Source organism: Geotrypetes seraphini, chromosome 4, assembly GCF_902459505.1.
Source record: "Geotrypetes seraphini chromosome 4, aGeoSer1.1, whole genome shotgun sequence".
In the NCBI taxonomy this organism is placed as follows: domain Eukaryota; kingdom Metazoa; phylum Chordata; class Amphibia; order Gymnophiona; family Dermophiidae; genus Geotrypetes; species Geotrypetes seraphini.
In genome coordinates, this window is record NC_047087.1 from 75973104 (window position 1) to 75994492 (window position 21389).

At 44.3% G+C, this 21389-nt stretch overlaps 1 protein-coding gene across 1 annotated transcript in view; it reads left to right on the top strand.

The window, feature by feature from the left end:
* VGLL3 (vestigial like family member 3) overlaps positions 1 to 21389 on the top strand; it is an 87500-nt gene that overhangs the window by 41759 nt on the left and 24352 nt on the right. The window contains 3 exon segments of the mRNA XM_033943418.1: positions 9929 to 10181; positions 13029 to 13067; positions 13070 to 13525. Of these exon segments, the coding sequence (XP_033799309.1) occupies positions 9929 to 10181; positions 13029 to 13067; positions 13070 to 13525 (748 nt within the window).

Here is a 21389-nt window from a genome sequence, read left to right on the forward strand (position 1 = left end):
CCGCTCGCAATTTTTGTAATTGCCTGTGCATGTTCCAGCATGACTATCTAGGGCAGCATCTCGTAAACTTTTTTTTTAGTTCTGGCACACTAACAAGAGCAAATATTTTCCTGGCACAAAAGAAAAAGAGGACATGTGGGCTAACCCCAGCCTTGCCCCCACATCAACCTCATCTCGTCTTCCCTGACCTCAGGACCATGTCTAAAGGGGCCTCCAAGCATGTGTGGACATCGGCATGATTCATCTGTATTTACAAAAGAGGACACATCCAACATACCGGAACCTGAGCAAATCTTCAAAGGAGACCAAATAGATAAATTAACATCCATGGAAGTAAGCCTTGAAGACGTACACAGGCAGTTAGAAAAATTAAAAACTGACAAATCGCTGGGCCCGGATGGAATCCACCGAAGGGTTCTGAAAGAACTAAAGGAGGAAATAGAGGAACTACTGCAACAAGTTTGCAATCTATCCCTGAAAACAGGAGTGATCCCGGAGGATTGGAAAATAGCCAATGTTACGCCCATCTTTAAAAAGAGATCAAGAGGTGACCCGGGGAACTACAGACCGGTAAGTCTGACCTCGGTTCCGGGGAAAATGGTGGAAGCACTGATAAAAGACAGTATCAGTGAGCATTTTGAAAGAAATAAACTTCTAAAAACAGCCAACACGGCTTCTGCAAGGGGAGATTGTGCCTAACAAACTTACTGCACTTCTACGAAGGAATTAACAAACGGATGGACAAAGGGGACCCCATAGACATCGTATATTTAGATTTCCAAAAAGCCTTTGACAAGGTACCCCATGAACGCCTACTTCGGAAACTGAAGAGCCATGGGTTGGAAGGAGACGTACATAGATGGATCAGGAATTCGTTGGCGGGTAGGAAGCAGAGGGTAGGAGTAAAGGGCCACTACTCAGACTGGAGGAGGGTCACAAGTGGTGTTCAGCAGGGGTCGGTGCTCGGATCGCTGCTATTCAATATATTATAAATGATTATAGAAACAGGGACGAAGTGCGAAATAATAAAATCTGCAGATGACACCAAACTATTTAGTAGTGCTCGGACTAAAGAGGATTGTGAAGAATTACAAAGGGACCTGAACAAACTAGGGGAGTGGGCGAAGAGATGGCAAGATGAATTTCAATGTAGAGAAATGTAAAGTATGCATGTAGGAAGAAGAAACCCGAGGTACAGATATACGATGGGAGGGATGTTATTGAGTAAGAGTACCCAAGAAAGGGGACTTGGGGTAATTGTGGACAAAACAATGAAGCTGACGGCACATTACGCAGCGCTGCTAAGAGAGCGAAATAGAATGCTAGGTATAATCAAGAAGGGTATTACAGCCAGAACAATAGAAGTTATCCTGCCGTTGTATCGGGCGATGGTGCATACCGCATCTGGAGTACTGCATCCAATTCTGGTCACCGTACCTTAAGAAGGATATGACGATATTCGAGAGGGTTCTAGAGGAGAGCGACCCGTTTGATATAGGCATGGAGAACCTTTCATACACTGAGAGACTGGAGAACTGGGGCTCTTTTCCCTGGAGAAGAGGAGAATTAGAGGGGATATGATAGAGACTTACAAGATCATGAAGGGCATAGAGAAAGTAGAGAGGGACAGATTCTTCAAATTTTCGAAAACTACAAGAACGAGAGGGCATTCAGAAAAGTTGAAAGGGACAGATTCAAAACCAATGCTAGGAAGTTCTTCTTCACCCAACGGGTGGTGGATACCTGGAATGCGCTTCCAGAGGGCATGATAGGACAGAGTACGGTATTAGGGTTTAAGAAGGAATTGGACAATTTTCTGAAGGAAAAGGGGATAGAGGGGTATAGATAGAAACTACTACACAGGTCCTGGACCTGTTGGGCCACTGTGCGAGTGAACTGCTGGGCACGATGGACCTCTGGTCTGACCTAGCAGAGGCACTTCTTATGTTCTTATGATAGCGTTGCATGCATGCACTTGACATCATCACGATGTCCATTCATGCTCAGAGGCCCTCCAGATGTGGCCCTGAGCTCTCGTGCTGGTGAACATTTACAGAGGAGAGGCACCGGCACCAGCAATGACAGAGGAGAGGCACCTACACCAGCAATGACAGACACATTATCTATTTCTGAATCTCTGGTAGCATACCTGGAATCTCTTCTTGCCACACTACTGTGCTGTGGCACACAGTTTGTAATACACTGATCCAGAGGAGTTTCCTGTGTCCTTTTCGCAACAGTTTTTTTCTGTTGCTCTTTAGTTTGGCTGCACTGGAATTTACTCATCAGCTCCAAGCCTATAGGATAATGCAGATCAAGTATCTGCTCATGGCACTCCTATGCAGCACAGAACTATTTGAGTACTTTCCATCCTATCATATGGCTTCATGCTTTTCCATCTTATGTTGAATGGACACGTTCCTATTCCACAATTCTATTTTCTGCAATAGTGGTATTACAGAGGACATACACAGGATTGGTATTATTGCTGTGGTCCACAGATGTGGCTTTAGATGCAGCAGCTGCAGATGCCTTCACATACAGGGGCTTCGCTGCCCAATGTGGTATGGGTCTTATGTGGTGCAGTCCATAGATGTGCCTTTGGACCTAGCAGTGGCAGATGCCTTCACATACAGGGGCTTTGCAGCCGGACGTGATACAAGTCTTACATAGTGCGGTCCACAGATGTAACTTTGGATACAGTAGTGGCAGATGCCTTCATGTACAGGTTCTTCGCAGAAAGATGTGGTGTCAACCGTTTCAAGCCTCTACTCTGCAAATCCTAGCTGGGTTGGAGTCTTAATCTGGTGCTCCAGTCTCTACAGTAAGTGCCATTCGAACACACAGCGATGATCGAAGGACTCACTATAAAAACAATGTTTTCTATTCGCTTTAATTTCAGCTTGCAGGGTTTCAGAGTTGCAAGCCCTTTCATGTAGAGATCCATTTCTCTGTTTCTGTGTGGAAAGGATATTGGCAAAATCAATGCCTTCCTTTCTACCAAAGGTGGTTTTGGCGTTTCATAGCAGAGTCTCTTTTTCTGCCTTCATTCAGAGAAGATTATGGTCAGCAGATTCAACCTTACTGGCTATTGGATGTTCGTAGCATACTAATCAGTTATCTTCAAGCTACCATTGGGTTTAGCTGTACAGATCAACTTTTTGGTCTTTTCTCTCGGCTCTATAATGGAGCAGCTACTAGTGCTGCCCGATTCAGGGAAAAAAAATTTGATTTGATTCAGCCTATTGAATCGATTTTTCAATTCGATTTTCCTGCCCAATTGGGTGTTTTTTTCAAACATCCTGGTGGGTTTATTTATAGCCTCTTCACCCCTTTTATAACCTCTTCACCCCCTTTGCCTTCTCCTAACCACACTGGCGCTGTGGTGTAAAGAAAATAAACATAAAAGACACTTCCTCTCTCTGTTAAATCCTAGCTCAAGTTTGCAGTCTAACACCAGTTCTGACAGGATACACATTTCAAATCTGACATATTATAATCACAAAATAGAAAATTATTTTTTCTACCTTTTTGTTGTCTAGTCATTATTCAAATCTTGTTGGTCCCAGGCTCTGGTTGTCTTCTGATAACTTGCTTGCCAGAGTCTCCTTCTTTCTTCTTTCTCCGTGCTAACTATCCATCTTCTATCTCTGTCCTCCCCTTCCGTTTCCCTTCCCTCCCCCAGAGGTCTGGCATCGTTCCTTTTTTTCGTCTCCATCCACAGATCCACCTTTTCTCAACTACCCTTTCATCCAGCATCTATCCCTCCTTCCCCACCACCCCAGGGTCCACCATCTCTCCTTCTTTTCCCAACAACCCTCCTATCCAGTATTTCTATCCCCCCCTCCACACCATCTCTTGTGTCCAACTTCTCTCCCTTTCTGTTTCTTCCCTCCCTAAATCCCATTGTCCACCATATCTCTCCCTCTCCTCTGTTTTTAGACCCATTGTTTCTTCCCTCCCCAAAGTCCGGCATATGCACGTCTCTTTGAACCTCCCCTTCCCTCTCTCCATGTACTTCTACACCAGGGCCCCCCTCCCCTGAAGGTCTGTCCTCCTCCCATGAAGGCCTTTAGGTCCCCCCTGAAAGCCTGTGCCACCATCCCTGAAGGCCTGTGACACCACCCCTGAAGGCCTGCACCCCCTCCCGAAGGCTTGTACCCCACCCCTGAAGGCCTGTACCACCATCCCTGAAGGCCTCTGCCACCATCCTTGAAGTTTGTCCTCCCCTTTGACGGCCTGCACCCCACCCCTGAAGGCCTGTCTGTCCTCCCTGAAGGCCTGTGCCCCCCCCCCAAGTACTGCACCCCCTCCCCTCCTCCCATCCCCGGAAGGCCTGTGTGTTCCCCCTGGCCTCACGCACATCCATTTACCCAATATCAGCAGCCTGTAGAGAAGATCGCCAGTGCTAGCGAACTTTGCAAGCTGCCATAGGTCTTCGGAATTGTTTCCTCTGCCGCTGTCCCGCCCCTCCTCTGATGTCAGAGGCAGGATTGCAGCAGAGGAAACAGCTCCAAAGACCTATGGCAGCTTGCAAAGATCCCTAGCACCGGCGATCTTCTCTGCAGGCTGCTAATATTAGGTAAATTGATGCGTTGGAGGCCAGGTGGGAAGCCGGACACCAGCGGGAAGGCATACACCAGCACTTCCTGAATGACCCTCCCCCCTCGCCCTCTAAAGCAAGTGCGCAGCGGCTGGCCAGCTAAGATGAAGCTTTAGAGGGCGAAGGGAAGGGTCAGTTACCGAATCGGGAGGCCGATTTATATGTTGTTTTAAATCGATTCACCCGAAGTGAATCGGTGAACCGATTCGCGAATCGTGAATCGGGCAGCACTAGCAGCTACTTTCAAAGCTAAGGTGGCATGCTAGATTCAGGAAGCTGTTGTGTCAGTGAATCAAGTTTCAAGTTTTATTAAAATCTAATAAAACGCTTATCATGTATTCTAGGTGTTTTATAATTGTAAAATTAAAATAGGGGAAACTAACGACAACAAACTAAATAAGACATAATATAGACTTACAATGAAAACAGTGGGCAAGTAGGGAGAACTACAAAATTTAAAAAGAAAGAAGACAGAGAAGGTAAAAGCACAAAAGATGTGGGAGGGAGAGTGCAGTAGGAAGAAGGAATCGAATTTAGCAAAGAAAAGGTATCTTATTCAAGACATGTTTCTTGTAGGTATATAGGTTCCTGCAGCCTTAATGCTCATTCTGTTAGAATGGTGGCATCTTGGGTAGATGTACAAATACTTTTCATTAGTGAAAATTTGCAGGGCAAGCAACTTGGTTCTCATTGCACATGTTTTCCAGGTACTACAGATTGGACATGGCAGCGTGTTCAGATGCTGCCTTTGATGCATCAGTTATTGCGGGGCTGGTGACTTTGCTACATCCCGCTAGTCTCTGGGTTCATCTGCTGCTGGCACTAAGGAAGGAAAAAAAATATGCCTTAACCTGATAATTTTTCCCTTTAGAGTGCTAACAGTTGAATCCAGAGTCCTACCTTATTGGTAATTCAGCACTTGTTTTATCTCGCTAGGGGTTTCACAGTATTCCGCACTGTCAGAGTTCATAGTTGGTAGTCAGTTTCATTAGTTGTATGTTCAAGTTGACCTACATGGGAAAGGAGTTTTTTCTCTATGGCTACCCTCTGCTTTAACAAGAGGAATACTAATTGGCCAGAAGGCTTTCTATCCAATAAAACAGGGTCAATTCAGTGATCTCTATCTCCTCTTGCTAGTAGATGGAACACTAGTCTCTGGATTCATTTGCTGCGTTTAAAGGAAACAAAATTAGCCACACAGCTTAGATGGAAAGCCTTTTTGGCATTGAAGTCTAAGGTGGTGGATCTTTAGTGGTACTTTTTTTCTAAAGTTCCCGTACAAATACTTGGTTACATTTCAAAACAAGGATTATGTGTTTTTCGATTCAATTCAATTAGAACAATTCTTAGGTCAATTTGATAAACTTCTTAGGTTATATTGTTTTGTATTTAGTATTGACAGACTTCTGTTACTATGGAGGAAACAATGTACAGTTACACCAAGATATTTGAAGGATGTAATGATCTTTCTTTAATTTTCTTGAATTCTATATTGATAGGCAATTTCTCCTCCATAGATGTGGGCTGTATAGGATTTCTGCCTTTGAGCTATAAATTTATTTACCTTTGTTGTTTGACTGTTATAGTATTCCTATTTTCTGTATACTTGAGAGATTCATGTGATAAAAAAAAATTATCAATTAAAAAAAAAAAAAAAGAAAGGGATAACAAATTATCAAGTAAGACATAATATTTCTATCTTCAAATTGACTGATCCAATGAAGTAGGAAGTATTAAGGAAATAGACTGGGCAGGTTTTTCTAAACTATCATTATCTTCTCTAATATGGGGAGGTTGCTTTTCAAAGCCATTCCTTCAGGGAGGGAAAGGCAATTTACCTGCGAAATATGGAGTAATTAAAAATCGTTCACTCCATGCTTGTATATACATATAGAGAGGCATTTTTAATATGACCACCATGCTATATACCATGGGCTTACTTTTACAAAGCCACACTAGGGCCTTAATGTGCAGAATAGCGCACGCTAAATTGCCCACAACGTGCTAGCTGCTACCACCGCCTTATGAGCAGGTGGTAGATTTTTGGCTAGTACATGCTATAGCGCGCGCTAATCCGGTGCATGCGTTAAAAACACTAGCACACCTTTGTAAAAGGAGCCCTATGTCTGACCATGCTGTGTTTTGTCATACAATGTTTTGCCACACTTACTGTCACCATTTCTGTCATACTATACTAGATATCGTATCTACCACATTATGTTTTCCATACTAAGTCTAACATGCTATAATTTCTCATGCTATGTCTGCCACACATGTGTTTGCCATTCCCTGTCTACCACGCTAGGTTTATTATCATGCTACGCTTGCCTTACTATTTTTCGCCATGTCATGTCATACTAGGTTAACCATTGTCTTTTAATACTAAGTTGCCATGCTATGTTTTGTCATACTGTGCTCAGTAAACAAAAAAGGAACTGCAGAATGGAATGTACAAAGTTCAGGAATGTTTATTAAAATATATATAAAATTGTAATCCGAAATATTGATTCTCATATACATGGAGTACGGAGAAACACTCCTTCCCCAGGGGTCCGAAATGTCCAATGTATCACAAGTGGATAGTCGTATGGCGGACAACACAGTTGTGTACAGTAATTGAAAATGTATAAGTCAAAGGCAAAACTTCTGGGCAAATGCACAGTGTGAGTACCGAAAGTGAAAGCCAGACCTGTTGGATTTCTCTTTGTTTTGCGTTGTCATACTCTGCTCGCCATGCTGTCTCACATACCACGTTTTGTTATATTAGGTTTTGCCATTTTTGTCAGTGTTCTGCTATGCTATATTTGCCATCACTTTGCATAAATACACTTTATTATGTGTGTAAACTTGTAACCCGTTCGGAGCTCTTCTGGGAGGATGGAATATAAAACCAAATAAATAAATCCAAGATAGAAAAATCTTAATAGCGAACATGACCATTTTCAAAACAGAAAAATGCCTATCTTTTTGTTTTGAAAATGACCATTTTGTAGATGTGTTTGTGCACAGTGCATCAATCTTTTTGAACCATTTTCAAAAACTAGACAATCCAAAAAAAATGTAGGAATGGGCCAGCATTTTTAGTAGACTCGCCACACAGACATCCTAGCAGAGCAGTGGGAACATCCTAGGGGGCACTGCAGTGAATGTCACATAAAAGTCCCAGGTACAACATCTCACCATATCCCCCTTATATTGTGTGGTGAGCCTACCAGAACTTACCCCAAAACCTACTGGACCTATTGCGCACGCACGATAGCTCTTTTGCCTGCAGATGTCACTGATATATCTCAGTGGGATTTGGGTGGGTTGTGGAAGGCTCACCTCTTCCATCCTAAGTGTTCTAGTTAATGTCAGGTATGGGCCTGAGTCTTCTCTCTATGGTTCACTACACCACCCACTAGGCTCCAAGAATCTGCTTGCCTGCTCTAATAGGACTAGCCATAACATCTGAAGCAGTCATATTGGCTAGTATGTATTGTTTCATTCACATCTTTGTGGTGTGGGAGGGGGTCAGTGACCACTGGGGGAGTTGGGGGGGTTCATGCTTACATCCCTCCAGTGTATATCTCACTCAGATACCCAAACTTAGTGCATATCACAAAACTCCTCACATCCAACAATAAATCCCTAACTCCTCAGAAGTACCACCTGGGCTCAAAGATTTTCATTGCCCTAGCTTATGCACTATCTCTTCAATGAACCATATACTTTATTACTCAATTTTTGTAATATTTTAAAATTATTTTTGTAACACCCTTTAGGGGATATTATGGTTTTGTTTTGTTTTTAAATACTTAGCTTATAATATGGTCTTCCATTAAGGGACATAGGAGCCAACATGTTTCACCCGAACCAGGTTTTTTCAAGGCTTATCATCCCTTATTAGAACTTTACTCCATCATACTGGACCGGAGTAAAGTTCTAATAAGAGATGATAAGCCTTGAAAAAACCTGTTCGGGTGAAACATGTTGCTCCTATGTCCCTCAATGGAAGACCACATTATAAGCTAAGTATTAAAAAAAAAACCCACACACCATAATATCCCCTAAAGGGTGTTACAAAAATAATTTAAAAATATTACAAAAATTGAGTAATAAATTATATGGCTCCAGTGAAGAGATAGTACATAAAGCCTAGGGCAATGAAAAATCTTTGAGCCCAGGTGGTACTTCTGAGGAGTTGGGGATTCTCTTTTGGATGTGAGGAGTTTTGTGATAGCACTAAGGCTCCTTTTACGAAGGCATGTTAGGGCCTTAACACACGGAATAGCGCGTGCTAGCCGCTACCACCCGCCTCTTGAGCAGGCGGTAGTTTTTCGGCTAGCGCGCCACTAATCCAATGCGTGTGCTAAAAACGCTAGCGTACCTTCATAAAAGGAGCCCTAAGTTTAGGTACATATCTGAGTGAGATATACATTGATGACCCTCACAAGAAAATTATTATAATAAGGTGAGTGCTGTAAAATAAATTAAATACATCCCTCCAGTGGTCATCTGGTCAGTTTGGGCATCTTTTTTGGCACTTATTCATTGTTAAAACAGGTCTAGTCCCAAATGTCCAAACTGTGCCTTGGATGTATTCTAAATTGCTCAATTATTGCAAAAAAAACCAAACTAAACCCCATGCCAAATCATAAGCCTGCCCTAGACCCACACCTCTAATATGCCCCCTTGAGATTAGATGCACAGCAGACAAACAGCATAAAACTATACCTAGAAAAACGGGTTTCAAAAATAATGAATTAGAAGGGTTTGATGAGAAAAATATCCATCTATTCCTTTATGCCACTTTTTTTACATTTTTGTTTTGAAAATTGAGCATTATAGTCAAAGGATATTCCCCAGGACAGGGTGAGCCACTGGTTTGTAATTAAGCAGGTGCCTACCTTGTATTTTAAAGTATAGGCACTGTTTTTAGTGTGAGAAAGTGGGTGCATCAGTCTAGAATTGTTTCCTTGGGTTCTCAAAAATCTGGAATAGAATGCCCCGATATCTATGTCAGGTCCCTTCCTATTACAGCTTCCAGAGAATTGTTAGAGACTTATTTCTTCTCCTTATAATGAATGATTTCTATCCGGTACACTCTCTAGACTCTAATTGCTAATTGTAATAGCTGATCCAATCTTCTCCTTATAGTTGACAGATCTCTATCCAATATGCTCTCTAGGAACCTTATTCAAATTTAATAACTGATACCAATCTTATTGTACGCCGCAATGATTCCTTGCTGAAAAATTGTGGATATAAGAAGTTTGTCATACTTTGTAGTTTTAAAATCCCTCTCTATTCCATGATGTTACCATCCTTCTATTGTTGTTTCAGAAGAATCTGAGTGCATACAAGATGCAAGAATCCCTGGAAGTCACACTCCCCCCTAAGCAGGAGGAAGATGAGAAAGAGCAGCCCATGGACATGGAGTACCTGAGCTCCCGCTGTGTCCTCTTTACCTACTTCCAGGGAGATATTGGGGCAGAAGTAGACGAACACTTCTCCCGGGCCCTAAGTCAAGCTAGCAGCTTCAGCCCAGAAAGCACAGCAGTAAAAACAAAGACTGGGATGTATTCCCTGTGGCGAGGTAAGGCACCAGAGCTATATACAGGGAAATTCTATAACAGTGCACTTGAATTTAGGCACCTATTTAATAAAAGAAAGAAGCTGACTGCTTTCCTGTATAGAATACCAGGGTAACAGGTAAAACATGTACCTTAATTTAAGTATGAGCACATATGCCAGTCATAGAGTTGGTGTAACTGCTGGTGACTAAATTGTTGAAACATTTGCATAAATGATAGTATTCTATAATTTAAGTGCTTAACTGAGCACCAGGGCTGTGAAGTCAGTACTCCAAACCTTCGACTCCTAGTTTTTCCGACTGATCTCAGCTCTAATTCAGACTCCTACTGATATTGGGATTAAAAAAAATTTTCAGAACCTAAGGTACTGGTAAATATAAATCCAGGACAAAGATATGGTAAATTTATCATTTTGTACTTACATCAAGTTTTTATTTTGAAGCTGGAGTCATTTGGTAAAATTTTTTTACTGCCTATGACCCCCTAAAATTGCTTCTTAGTCCGAGTCCAATTCCACTGCCCTGCTGTTCACTCTAACCAAACTCCACTAGTGTGTATGACCATCTTCCAAGTATATGCCATCACATTTAGGTGCCTTTTTATAAAATAGTCCTTAGATGAAATTCGGGGCATTTATTTATGTATATGCCAGTATTCTGGCCATTTATACACATACTTGGGGCCTAAATCTTGGCGCCCATCAGAATTACCTCTTGTACACTCAATGTGGAATGTAATTTTTTTTAAATAAAAGTTTGCCAAAGCTAAGAAGACAATCGATACCTGTTGCCAACCTATTTTATGACACATATGCATTTATATATCTTTATAGAAGCTCTGAGGGGCATTTTAGGTAGTGCATCTAAGTCTGATTTGGACGTCCTGAGATATGTGTCCAAAGTTCAGATGCCAAAAACGTCCATTTTTAAAACCACTAGATGTCATTCCCCCCCCCCCAAATGGCCTATTTAGATGTCTTGGCCATCAGGATATCCAGACTTAGGACACCTAATTTTTGGGAAGGCCATTTTTTAACACAAAGGCATCCACATTCTAAATGTCCAAACCCCAAGCCATATGTACATAGGCGGGGCCATCATTTATACTATACTATCCCTCCAGTGATTATTTGGTCAGTTTGGATACCTTTTTGGCACTTAAACTCTTATAAAAATAGGTCTAGCTCCGGTAGTCTAAGTTTTGTGCTGTATGTCTTGGAAAAGATCTGATGATCACCCACAATCTGCCTCCAACACTCCCCCTTGAACATTAGATACTCGGTGAACAAGAAGCCTAGCATGACGTCCAGAAAGTCAGTTTCAAATATCAATAGGGATTTTGGCAAGAAAAACATTGAAGTGCCAGTTTATGCCATTTTTTTGACATCTTTGTGTTTTGAAAATGAGCCCCTCTGGGTACACTGGAAGAAATCACAGCTCGATTGAAGCTGTAGACATTTATGCTTGCAGTTGTAAATTGTGGAGTTTCAGGTACATGTATATACATACTTTGCAGCTCTGCCCTCCAAAAAAGCCTACAGGCAGGTCTAGTTAAAGAACACAATTCTATAACTCAGTGGTTTTCAACCCAGTCCTTGGATCAGTCGCATTTGTATGCACTACCTTAATTCAGCTCTATCTCATGCATACTGATTGTGAATAACCTGATGGCTAGGTGTGTCCCGAGGTCTAGGTTGAGAGCACAAATAGGTAAGAATCCAGAAGGTGCCTGGAAGGAGCCTATTCTATGAAGGAATGTAGGCACCTATTTTTATGGACTACTGGAGAAACAGTGAAAGTACATGCCTATAATTGAGGCATAAGTACTTATGTCAACCATAGAACTACAATGAGAGTATGTGTACTTAAGTGCTGGAGATAGAAGGCTCTAAGTTATGCTAGTATGAGTTCTGCGCATTCTTGGATTGTCTTGAAATTTCATTTCAGTATTCTCACCATAAAATCATTGGAGCAGTGATCAGTTTTTCCCCATAACCTGAGTATCTACTTAGACTGCTTTAGCACTATCAGCCAGTAGTGGGGACATAGTCTGGGCAGAGCTAGGAGTTACCCAGATACTGTCCACTTGGCTAAAGTTAGAACAGCAAACACTGACCTAACTTTAGCTAGTTATTTGGGCACCAGTCATAATATCACCCATACCTTAATAAGTGTTGGCTGATGCCCAATATCTACATTCAGCATGAGTATCTGGGGACATACCAGTACTGAAAAATTGGCTATGAAATGCATGCGGGATCAAGCATTTAAGAAAACACACTGGCTGCCAATGGCTGAATATCACCCAGTTAAGTACCAGGATATTGCATGTTAAGTGCAGATTCTGAATCCATAATTACAAGTGTAATTGCCGTTATAGAATATCAGCGTTAAGTCTACATTTAAACACCTAACTTTAAGCATGACAGCTTGCACCATTTCGATAGCTGGTGTAAATGTCCATTGCACGTGTAAACAAGGTATTGTAGAACCTTAGCGCACATGTTCTGGGCACAGCCCTAACCTGTCCATGCACCTTCCACCCCAGAAGTTATACACTATAAAATTTGCATGTTAAGGTAACAGAATGACTAAGCACGGTTATGCACATAGCTGCAAATTATCGCCAGTTAGCTCCAATTACAGCCAATAATTGCTTGTGGGTGCTACTTAGCAGCTAATTTGCCAATTCTATAACCTGCGCACACAATTTTGTTTACCAAGCATAAAGTTGGATGTGTAAGACTGCTGAGCCCTGGTCGAGGAGCTGGTTAGAGTTTCTGAATCTGAAAAGCAGTTGCTGTATTTTTATATACAGCTCATATTCAGTGTGTTTTGTGTTTTTTTTAGAGAACTCCATAGTTTCCAGTCAGCGGAGCAGTTTTCCACCTTCTTCTGGAACAGCTCATACCAGCCTCCACCACCACAGTGTCTGGGTGGCGTCCATTCTGACTTCCCAACTACCACATCAGGGGCTTTTCCAACTACAGACCCCGGCGGCTGGCCAGGACATAGTCTGCATCAGACGGTGCCCCCACCTCCTTCTGCTATGTCAGAACCTTGGCATTATCCTTTGGCATCTCAGACAAGTCCACCATATGCTCATGTACATGAAGTCTACATGCGCCACCACCCCCATGTGCACCGTCGGCACCACCATCCTAGCTCCCACCTTGACCCACGATGCGGATCACTGCTGATTCCCTCAGTGCGGGCTGCCAGGATCCCCACTCCACAGTGTGACATTACAAAGACAGATTCCACTACAGCAACGAATGCTACCTCCGCATGGACTGGAGCATTTCACAGCACAGTGGACATTGTACCCACTTTTGGCTTTGACACGGGTAAGTTTGCTTTAAGCGGTTCCGTATCCAGCTGAATGTGTTTGCTCAGGAAGCTCTGTGCTTGAGGAATAAACAGTGGCCATCCAAAGTATGCAAGTAGTAAAACCATCCTGCTTCTTCTGAATGACTAATTTTATTTTACTTGTTATTAATTTCATATACCACTTTTCATTTGGGTAACAAAACAGTTAAATTTAGGCATGTACACAGCCTGAAAATTGTTTCTTGTCATTTCCCTTGTGTTCTGTCATCACAGGTTGAAATGAAAATTTTCAGGGCCTCTTTCTCAGGCCCTGAAGGCCTCAGGCCTGGGGTCTCAGGCCTCAGGCCTCAGGCCCTGCAGGCCTACCTAGTCTGGGGCCTGTTGGGGCAGAAGCAATGCCCATTTGCTTCTGCTTGTGGCCGCACTGAATCCAATATGGTGGCCTCAATGTCTTACTCTAGCAGTATTGCAAGACTATGGTTTGCTGTAGTAACACAAGACTATGACCCTCTTTTACAAAGGTGCGCTAACCGCTAATGCATCATAGGATAACATGCACGCATTAGTATTCAATGTGTGATTAGCGTGTGCTAATATTTACCTCATGCTAAAAGCATAGTGCACCTTTGTAAAAGAAGGGGGTATGTTACTCTTGTTTGACTTACAGCCCAGACATTTCCATTCACTCAAATGTCTCAGACTACAGATGTATTGGCAGGAATAACATAGACATACTGAATGGGCCAATTACTTTTTTTTCTGTTGTCCTCTATGCTGCTACCATGAAATGCCGCAACTCTCTTGTCCACCTTCTATTCCTAGAGTGCAAACTTAATTTTGAGCATGACTATAGCAATGCAACAAATTCTATAGTTCACTAGTCCTCTGAGGAAGGGACCTGCAGTGCCTGAAATGCCTGCCAATACTGCATTTTCTTCCCCACCAGCAGTCATTGTAAGATATAGCTTCAGGTGATGAGCAGGTGCTTAAACCCATACTTGGTCATTTCAGTTGAGCCTCTCCTTCCCTGACAGCCCTCTAAAATTTATTGACGATAAATTAACCTACCATGATCATATTAGTAACATTGTTAAATCAACTTTTTACAGACTTCGTCAAATCCGTTCAATATCAAAATTTTTATGTCCAAGGTCTCTTAACATATTAATCCACTCCTTGGTTATTTCAAAAATCGATTATTGCAATGCCCTATTCAAGGGAATAGCCAAAAACCGAAATTAGACATTTACAGATCATCCAGAACGCATCAATCAAACTTATTATGAAAGCTAAGAAATTCGATCACGTGACTCCTCTTCTTAAAAATGCACACTGGCTTGCTGTCGCACATCGCATAATGTACACATTAAGTTTGCTTACCTTCAAATCTCTGCTATACAAAATTCCAGCTTTCATTTACAAATCATTGATTCCTTATACCTCATCCAGATTACTGAGGTCCAATGATCAACACTTATTAGTCATCCCCTCACTTAAAATTATTAATACACGACGGCACTTCATCTTTTCCGTTTTAGCTCCTCAAACATGGAATTCCCTCCCTATTTACTTAAGAGAGGAAAAAAATTTGGATAAATTTAAGAGTTTTCTTTTTATAGACGCATTTAGGGCCTGATTCTCCAAAGTGCGTCCCGATTTTAGGCAGCTGTAGGCGTCCTACAGCTGTCTAATCAGCCAATCGGGATGCATGTTTTTTTTAAAAAATGCTCCCCAGGCAGGCCGCCTATATTGAAGGCGAGGCCCGCAAGACACCTAGGCCCTGATTCTGTATAGGACGGCCGGGAGAGGTGTCCTATTCAGAATCGGCCTACACTAAAACCCCGATTCTGTAACCGGCGTCCATGTTACAGACGCTGGTTAGAGAATCGGGTTAGATTAGACACGGCCCGCTACACTTATCGAGGCAAGGGATCTCTCTGCCGCTATAAGTATAGCGGGCCGCAGCCCCCTGTCCGATCGCTGGCAGGAGGGTGCCCAATCCCTCCTGCCCGAAGATGCACCCTCCCCCCCCGACAATATCGATCGCTGGCAGGAGGGTGCCCAATCCCAACTGCCTGAAGACGCACCCTCCCCCCCCCCCGGCGCTAACAACCCCCAAACCTCCACCCCACCAAACTAACCTTTTCTTAAGGCCAGATGGGTCTTGCCCGTCCAGCCGGCAGGCACACCTCGTCGAAATGAGGCGGGCCCGCCCCTTCCCAGCCCATCCCGCCGAAGCCTAGGCCTGATTGGCTCAGGCTCTAGAAGCCTGGACCAATCAGGCCTTAGGCATAGCGGGTCCGCCCATCCCCACTTAATCTAAGGCCTTAGACTTAGTGGGGATGGGCGGACCCGCTATGCCTAAGGCCTGATTGGTCCAGGCTTCTAGAGCCTGGGCCAATCAGGCCTTAGGCTTCGGCGGGTTGGGCCGGGAAGGGGTGGGCCCGCCTCATTTCGACGAGGCGTGCCTGCCGGCTGGATGGGCAAGACCCATCTGGCCTTAAGAAAAGGTTAGTTTGGTGGGGTGGAGGTTTGGGAGTTGTTAGCGCCGGGGGGGAGGGTGCATCTTCGGGCAGGAGGGATTGGGAACCCTCCTGCCAGCGATCGGTAGTGTCGGGTTGGGAGGGAGATCAGTAATGTTGGGGGGGGGGCGGTTGGTAGTGTCGGGGGGCGGTCGGTAGTGTCGGGGGGGGCATCTTCTGGTAGGAGGGTTTGGGCACCCTCCTGCCAGCGATCGGACAGGCCACGGCCCACTATACTTATAGTGGCAGAGAGATCCCTTGCCGTAATAAGTATAGCGGCCGCGTCTACTTACAATGTAGACCAGCATTTTGCTGGCCTACATTTTAAGCGTTTCTTCCTCTACTAGGGAGACGCGTAGGGCCGCCTAGGTTCGCCTAAGGTCCGCCTAAGGCCCTTAGGCAAGCTTAGGCGTCTTGCGGGTCTCCCTAGGCTCCCGGAGGCGCCTTCAGGCCTGCCTGGGGAGCATTTTTTTTTTTAAACGTGCATCCCGATTGGCTGATTAGACAGCTGTAGGACGCCTACAGCTGCCTAAAATTGGGACGCACTTTGGAGAATCAGGCCCTTAATGACTAAAAGACTCTAGGAGCTTCATTTTATTTTCATAACTTCTTTGAGATTTTTTCCCATCCTATTATTTTCAACCATAAGTGTCTTTTTTTCTATCAACCAAATTGTATTTCTGTCCCCATCCTTTCCTCACGTTTTATTATGTTTGTTAAGTTAGTCTTCAATATGTTTTGTAAGGTTCAGTTTTTTGTTACTTTTGTTTGTCCTCCCTATTTTGTAATTTTATTGATTTGTTCATCGCTTAGAATTTTGAATAAGCGATTAATCAAATTTTATAATAAACTTGCAACTTGCAACTTGAAAAAGACATCCTTGAAAAAGACATACTCTTTAATTCGTTGTACGAGACATTCACTGCTATACTCTTCAATTCGCTGTACGTAAAGTTTCTCTTTATTTTATTGTATTTACAGTTTCTTTTATTGTAAACCGCCTAGAAGTCGCAAGATTGTTGGCGGTATATAAGAATAAAGTTATTATTATTATTATTATTATCCTGCTTTGGGATTGGTTTCTGAATTCTCACTCTTTTTCTCTGTCATTTGTTACTCTGCAGTGCAGATCTTAAAGGTTTCCACCTGGAACAGTGCCTAAGCAGCAGACTTAAGCAAATTTTGTTTAAATCTGGCTAAACTCTACTGGGGAGAGAAATCTATGGGTCAGGGCTAGAGAGTTGCGTGGGGACAGAAATCCCACCCGTCCCCACCCGTCTCCGCCAAAATCCAACCCGTCCCCACCCATCCCTGCGAGGAATCCCTCCGTCCCCACCCGGCCCCGTGAAGAATCCCCATCCGTCCCCGCCCGTCCCTATAAACTTCAGAAATAGTTATTTCATTTAATTATGCTACTGAATTAAAGGCTCTGGTAGAGACCCATGTACAAATAAGCAAAGACACTTTATTAATTTGGAAATATTAATTGGGAAGAATACATACTTTGTAAACAGGTTTCTACCAGAGCCTCTAATGTAAATATAAAATATAAATACTCAGCTGATGAGGACCCCCAAGCTGTCAGCTGAGGACTTCATCTGCAGTTGGCTGGGGGTCCCTTTTGCCAAGTTTGGCAGGCAGCAGTAGTGTCCCTGAGTCACAGATGCTGGCATCTCAGTGGCTCATGGATGCTGCCAGCGACTGCTGCGTTTGATGGAGGGGAGTTCTGGCCGTCTCTGCTGGTGGTGCTTGGGGATCCCTACCAGCCACAGCAAGGGTCAGCAAGTACTTCAACACTGTAGAAATAAAACCAGAAATGCATTTCTTTTTCTTTTAAACACAATACAAAGACATAAGAACATAAAAACTGCCATCTCTGGAACAAACTCTGGGTCCATCAAGTCCGGTGATCCACTCACGCGGAAGCCCAGCCAGGTGTAACCTGGCGAAAACTTAGTCACCCGTATCCCGCCTTTCGAGGAGATGTGCATCTAACTTGCCCTTAAATCCTAGAACGGGAGTTTCCGCAGCAATCTCCACCGGGAGAGCATTCCAGGTGTCCACTACTTGCTGTGTGAAGCAGAACTTTCTGGCATTTGTCCTGGGCTTATCTCCCCTCAGCTTCAGTCCATGACCTCTTGTCCTTGTCACATTTGACATCGTAAAAAACTTTTTGTCCTGCTCTATCTTGTCAATTCATTTTATTATTTTAAAAGTCTCAATCAGATTCCCTCTCAGTCTCCTCTTCTCGAGGGAGAACAGTCCCAGTTTTCTAAGTCGTTCTTCGTAGCTCAAGTTCTCCATATCTTTTACCAGCTTCGTTGCTCACCTCTGCACCCTCTCGAGCAGTTTCATATCTTTTTTTAGATAGGGAGACCAGTGTTGGACACAGTATTCCAAGTGTGGTCTGACCATTGCTATATAAATTTCCCAAAGCTAACATATTTTAGTCAATAAATTCCGTTTTTTACCTTTGTTATCTGGAGACTTATTTTTCCATCAAGTCGGTCCCAGTTTCTTTTTTCTGCTTTCCCATCTTCTGTAAATTCTTCTGCTGCTGTCCATTGGTTCCTCCTACCATGGTCCAGCATTTATCCCTCTCTCATCCCCCGGATCATGTGCAGCATCTTTCGCCCCTGCCCACTAACCCCCCAATGCCCAACATTTCTCCAGCACCATGCCACATCTCTCCCTCCATTCCCTTCACCACTATGTCCAACATTCCTCTCTCTTGCATCCCTTTCAGTTTGTCCCACTGTTCCCTTTCCACCACATTTCTCTCTCTCATCTGTACCTCCCTCCCTCCCTATAACCAAAAATTCTCCTTTCTTCCATTTCCCATGTACACAATCGTCTCTCTTTCCCTCTCACTGACACACCCACACCCAATTCTCCCTTTCTATTCCCTCCTCCATCTCAGCATCTCTTTCCCTACCTTCCTCCATCCTCTCTCCCAAGTTCATACCTTGAAGTTCTGTGTCCCACGTTTGCCTCCCACATTCGACCCCTTCTGTATCCCGCGTTTGTGTCCAGATAACAGCAGGGGTTGGAGACAGCTCGAGCCAAGAGGCTCATCTTCTTTTCCTGCCTACAGCACGAACATGTAGCCAACCAGAAATCTTCTCCCGATGTCAGAGCTGACGTCGGAAGAAAGGCTTTGCGTCAATCACTTGCAGGGCCTATTTGGAAATACTAAGCGCCCATGAGCTTGTGTCCTGAAAACTTTCTTTGCATGGCGGATCCGTTTGGTCTCCACAAGCCACAGAATTGAGGATTTCTCCCCCCAAGTTTTTTTTTCGCAGTGATTTTTTGCTCCGATTCACCCGCCATGCCTGTCCCTGGCATCTGGCACCGTCCGGCCTCTCCACTGCTGCCCTTCTTGAAATGTTGGGTGACGTGCCAGTTCCACGGGGAAGGGGCATCTACATCCAGGACCATGGCTTCTGCCAGCCCATCTCCATCCCCCTGTGCATGGACATCGCCTACAACCAGACCATCATGGCCCTATATATTGAGCATTTTTCCATAACTGGCATCATCAAAATAAAGCAGTAAAAGCCCAAACAAACCAAGTATGGTTGGATTTCAGACTAGAAAATTCTCTGGTGCCTTTCCAGTTACTATTACCTGGTAATTAACTGGAACTGCTGGGCCACAAGAACTAGGAGGATGCTGGCCTGGAGGTGCACCAGTTCTACCTGCTGGTTAAGGTGCACTGCTCATCAGAGCTCAAGTTTTTCCTCTGCTCCTTGTACGCCCCATTGTGCATGGTGCTGGAGCAGGCCATCCCGCCGTGCTGGTCCATCTGCGAACGGGTGCGGCAGGGATGAACACATTCGGCTTCCAGTGGGCAGAACCATTCGGAAGACGGGGGGGGGAGGGGTAGGCGCTGCTCTCCAAAGCTCTCTACCAAAGAACTTCCACACTTTCAATTGCCAACCACTGCCCACCACAGAGACCAAGTCACACACATTTGACTGCCTTCACCCTTTAAGCACCCCTCTTCACCCTGTGGTCTACCATCTCACCCTGTGGTCTACTATCTCTTCCCAGCCTGCCATCCAACACAGCCGCTTTAATCTCATTCCCTCCCCCCTCCCCCAATCCTACCTTCTTACTCATGCCTGAAATCACCTGCCATTTTTCTTCTCCAGCACCCCGCCCCCTCCAACACCACTTCTCGCCTTGGCTCTCCCTCTACCCTGCCGGAGAAACAGCAGAAAAGGCATCAGAGATAGTGAGAGACTGGAGAAAGACAGTTGTGTGGAACAGGTTGTAAGAATTGGGGGTGGGGGGGTTGTTTAACTGCTGGTGGGACAGAGGCTGAGGGTTTGGATTTGAGAGAGAGGGGGAGATACCCAAACGGGGAGTGAGCTATTGCCTGTTTGCCTCTCACCATCCATACTGATAGTCCTTGTGTTGAGATCTGCCTGGAGGAAGAACTCAGAACCCATCCTTGAAAAGCTTTTAAGGAGAGCTTCTAACTCACCCTATCCCCGAACGCAGTTTGCCATAAGCTTTGCGTCTTTCTAGTAAAAGGTGTCTCCATCACCGCTCCCCTGCTCTACGGAGCGCCCAAGTATGCCACCTCCGACCAGCCTTTCCACTGCTCACTGGCGCTCAAAGTTCCCACCTACCTCAACTACTGGTTCTTGGAGAAGAACTGTGCGGCCCCCCCATGAGCCGGCCAGAGGCAACAGCTACATGTTCTTCAGCCAGGAAGAGATCTGCCCGCTACCCTGCATGTGACTGACGTGAAGCCTTCTCTCCGACGCCTGCTCTGACGTCGGGGGTTAGACTTCCGGTCAGCTACATGTGTGAGCAGGTAGGAAAAGAAGAGGAGCTTCTCGCTGCCTCCAACCCCACGGGATCCCCGCGACCCGAGGGGGTGTCTCCACGGGATTCCCATGACCCGAGGGGGGAACCCGCAGGTCCCGCGGGATTCCTGTCGTCCCCGTTCCCGGGCAGCTCTCTAGTCAGGGCTGCAAATTTGATTATACTTTTGAATGGACATGTAAAAACTAGATATAAACTTGAACAGTCAAAAATATAAAGGACCGATATTCAGCCTGTGATGGTTAGTGTTTCTTGAACACTGACCATCACAGACAGAATTAGCCCTGAATATTTAGTGCTGATCTATGACAGGGAACTGACACTGAATATCTGGAGCTAAATCTGAAGGAGCTGGCTGCCGGAGCTTATGTGACCAGAACCCGCATAAACATTCTGCTGAGGTCCAGGCTCTCCTATCTTAATGCATTCTGCTTCATTTTTTAGGTTCCTTATATTCAACTTGATGTATTTTATCTGATCTATATATTACTTCTTTCCCTGCCATGCTGGTATTTTCTGCATT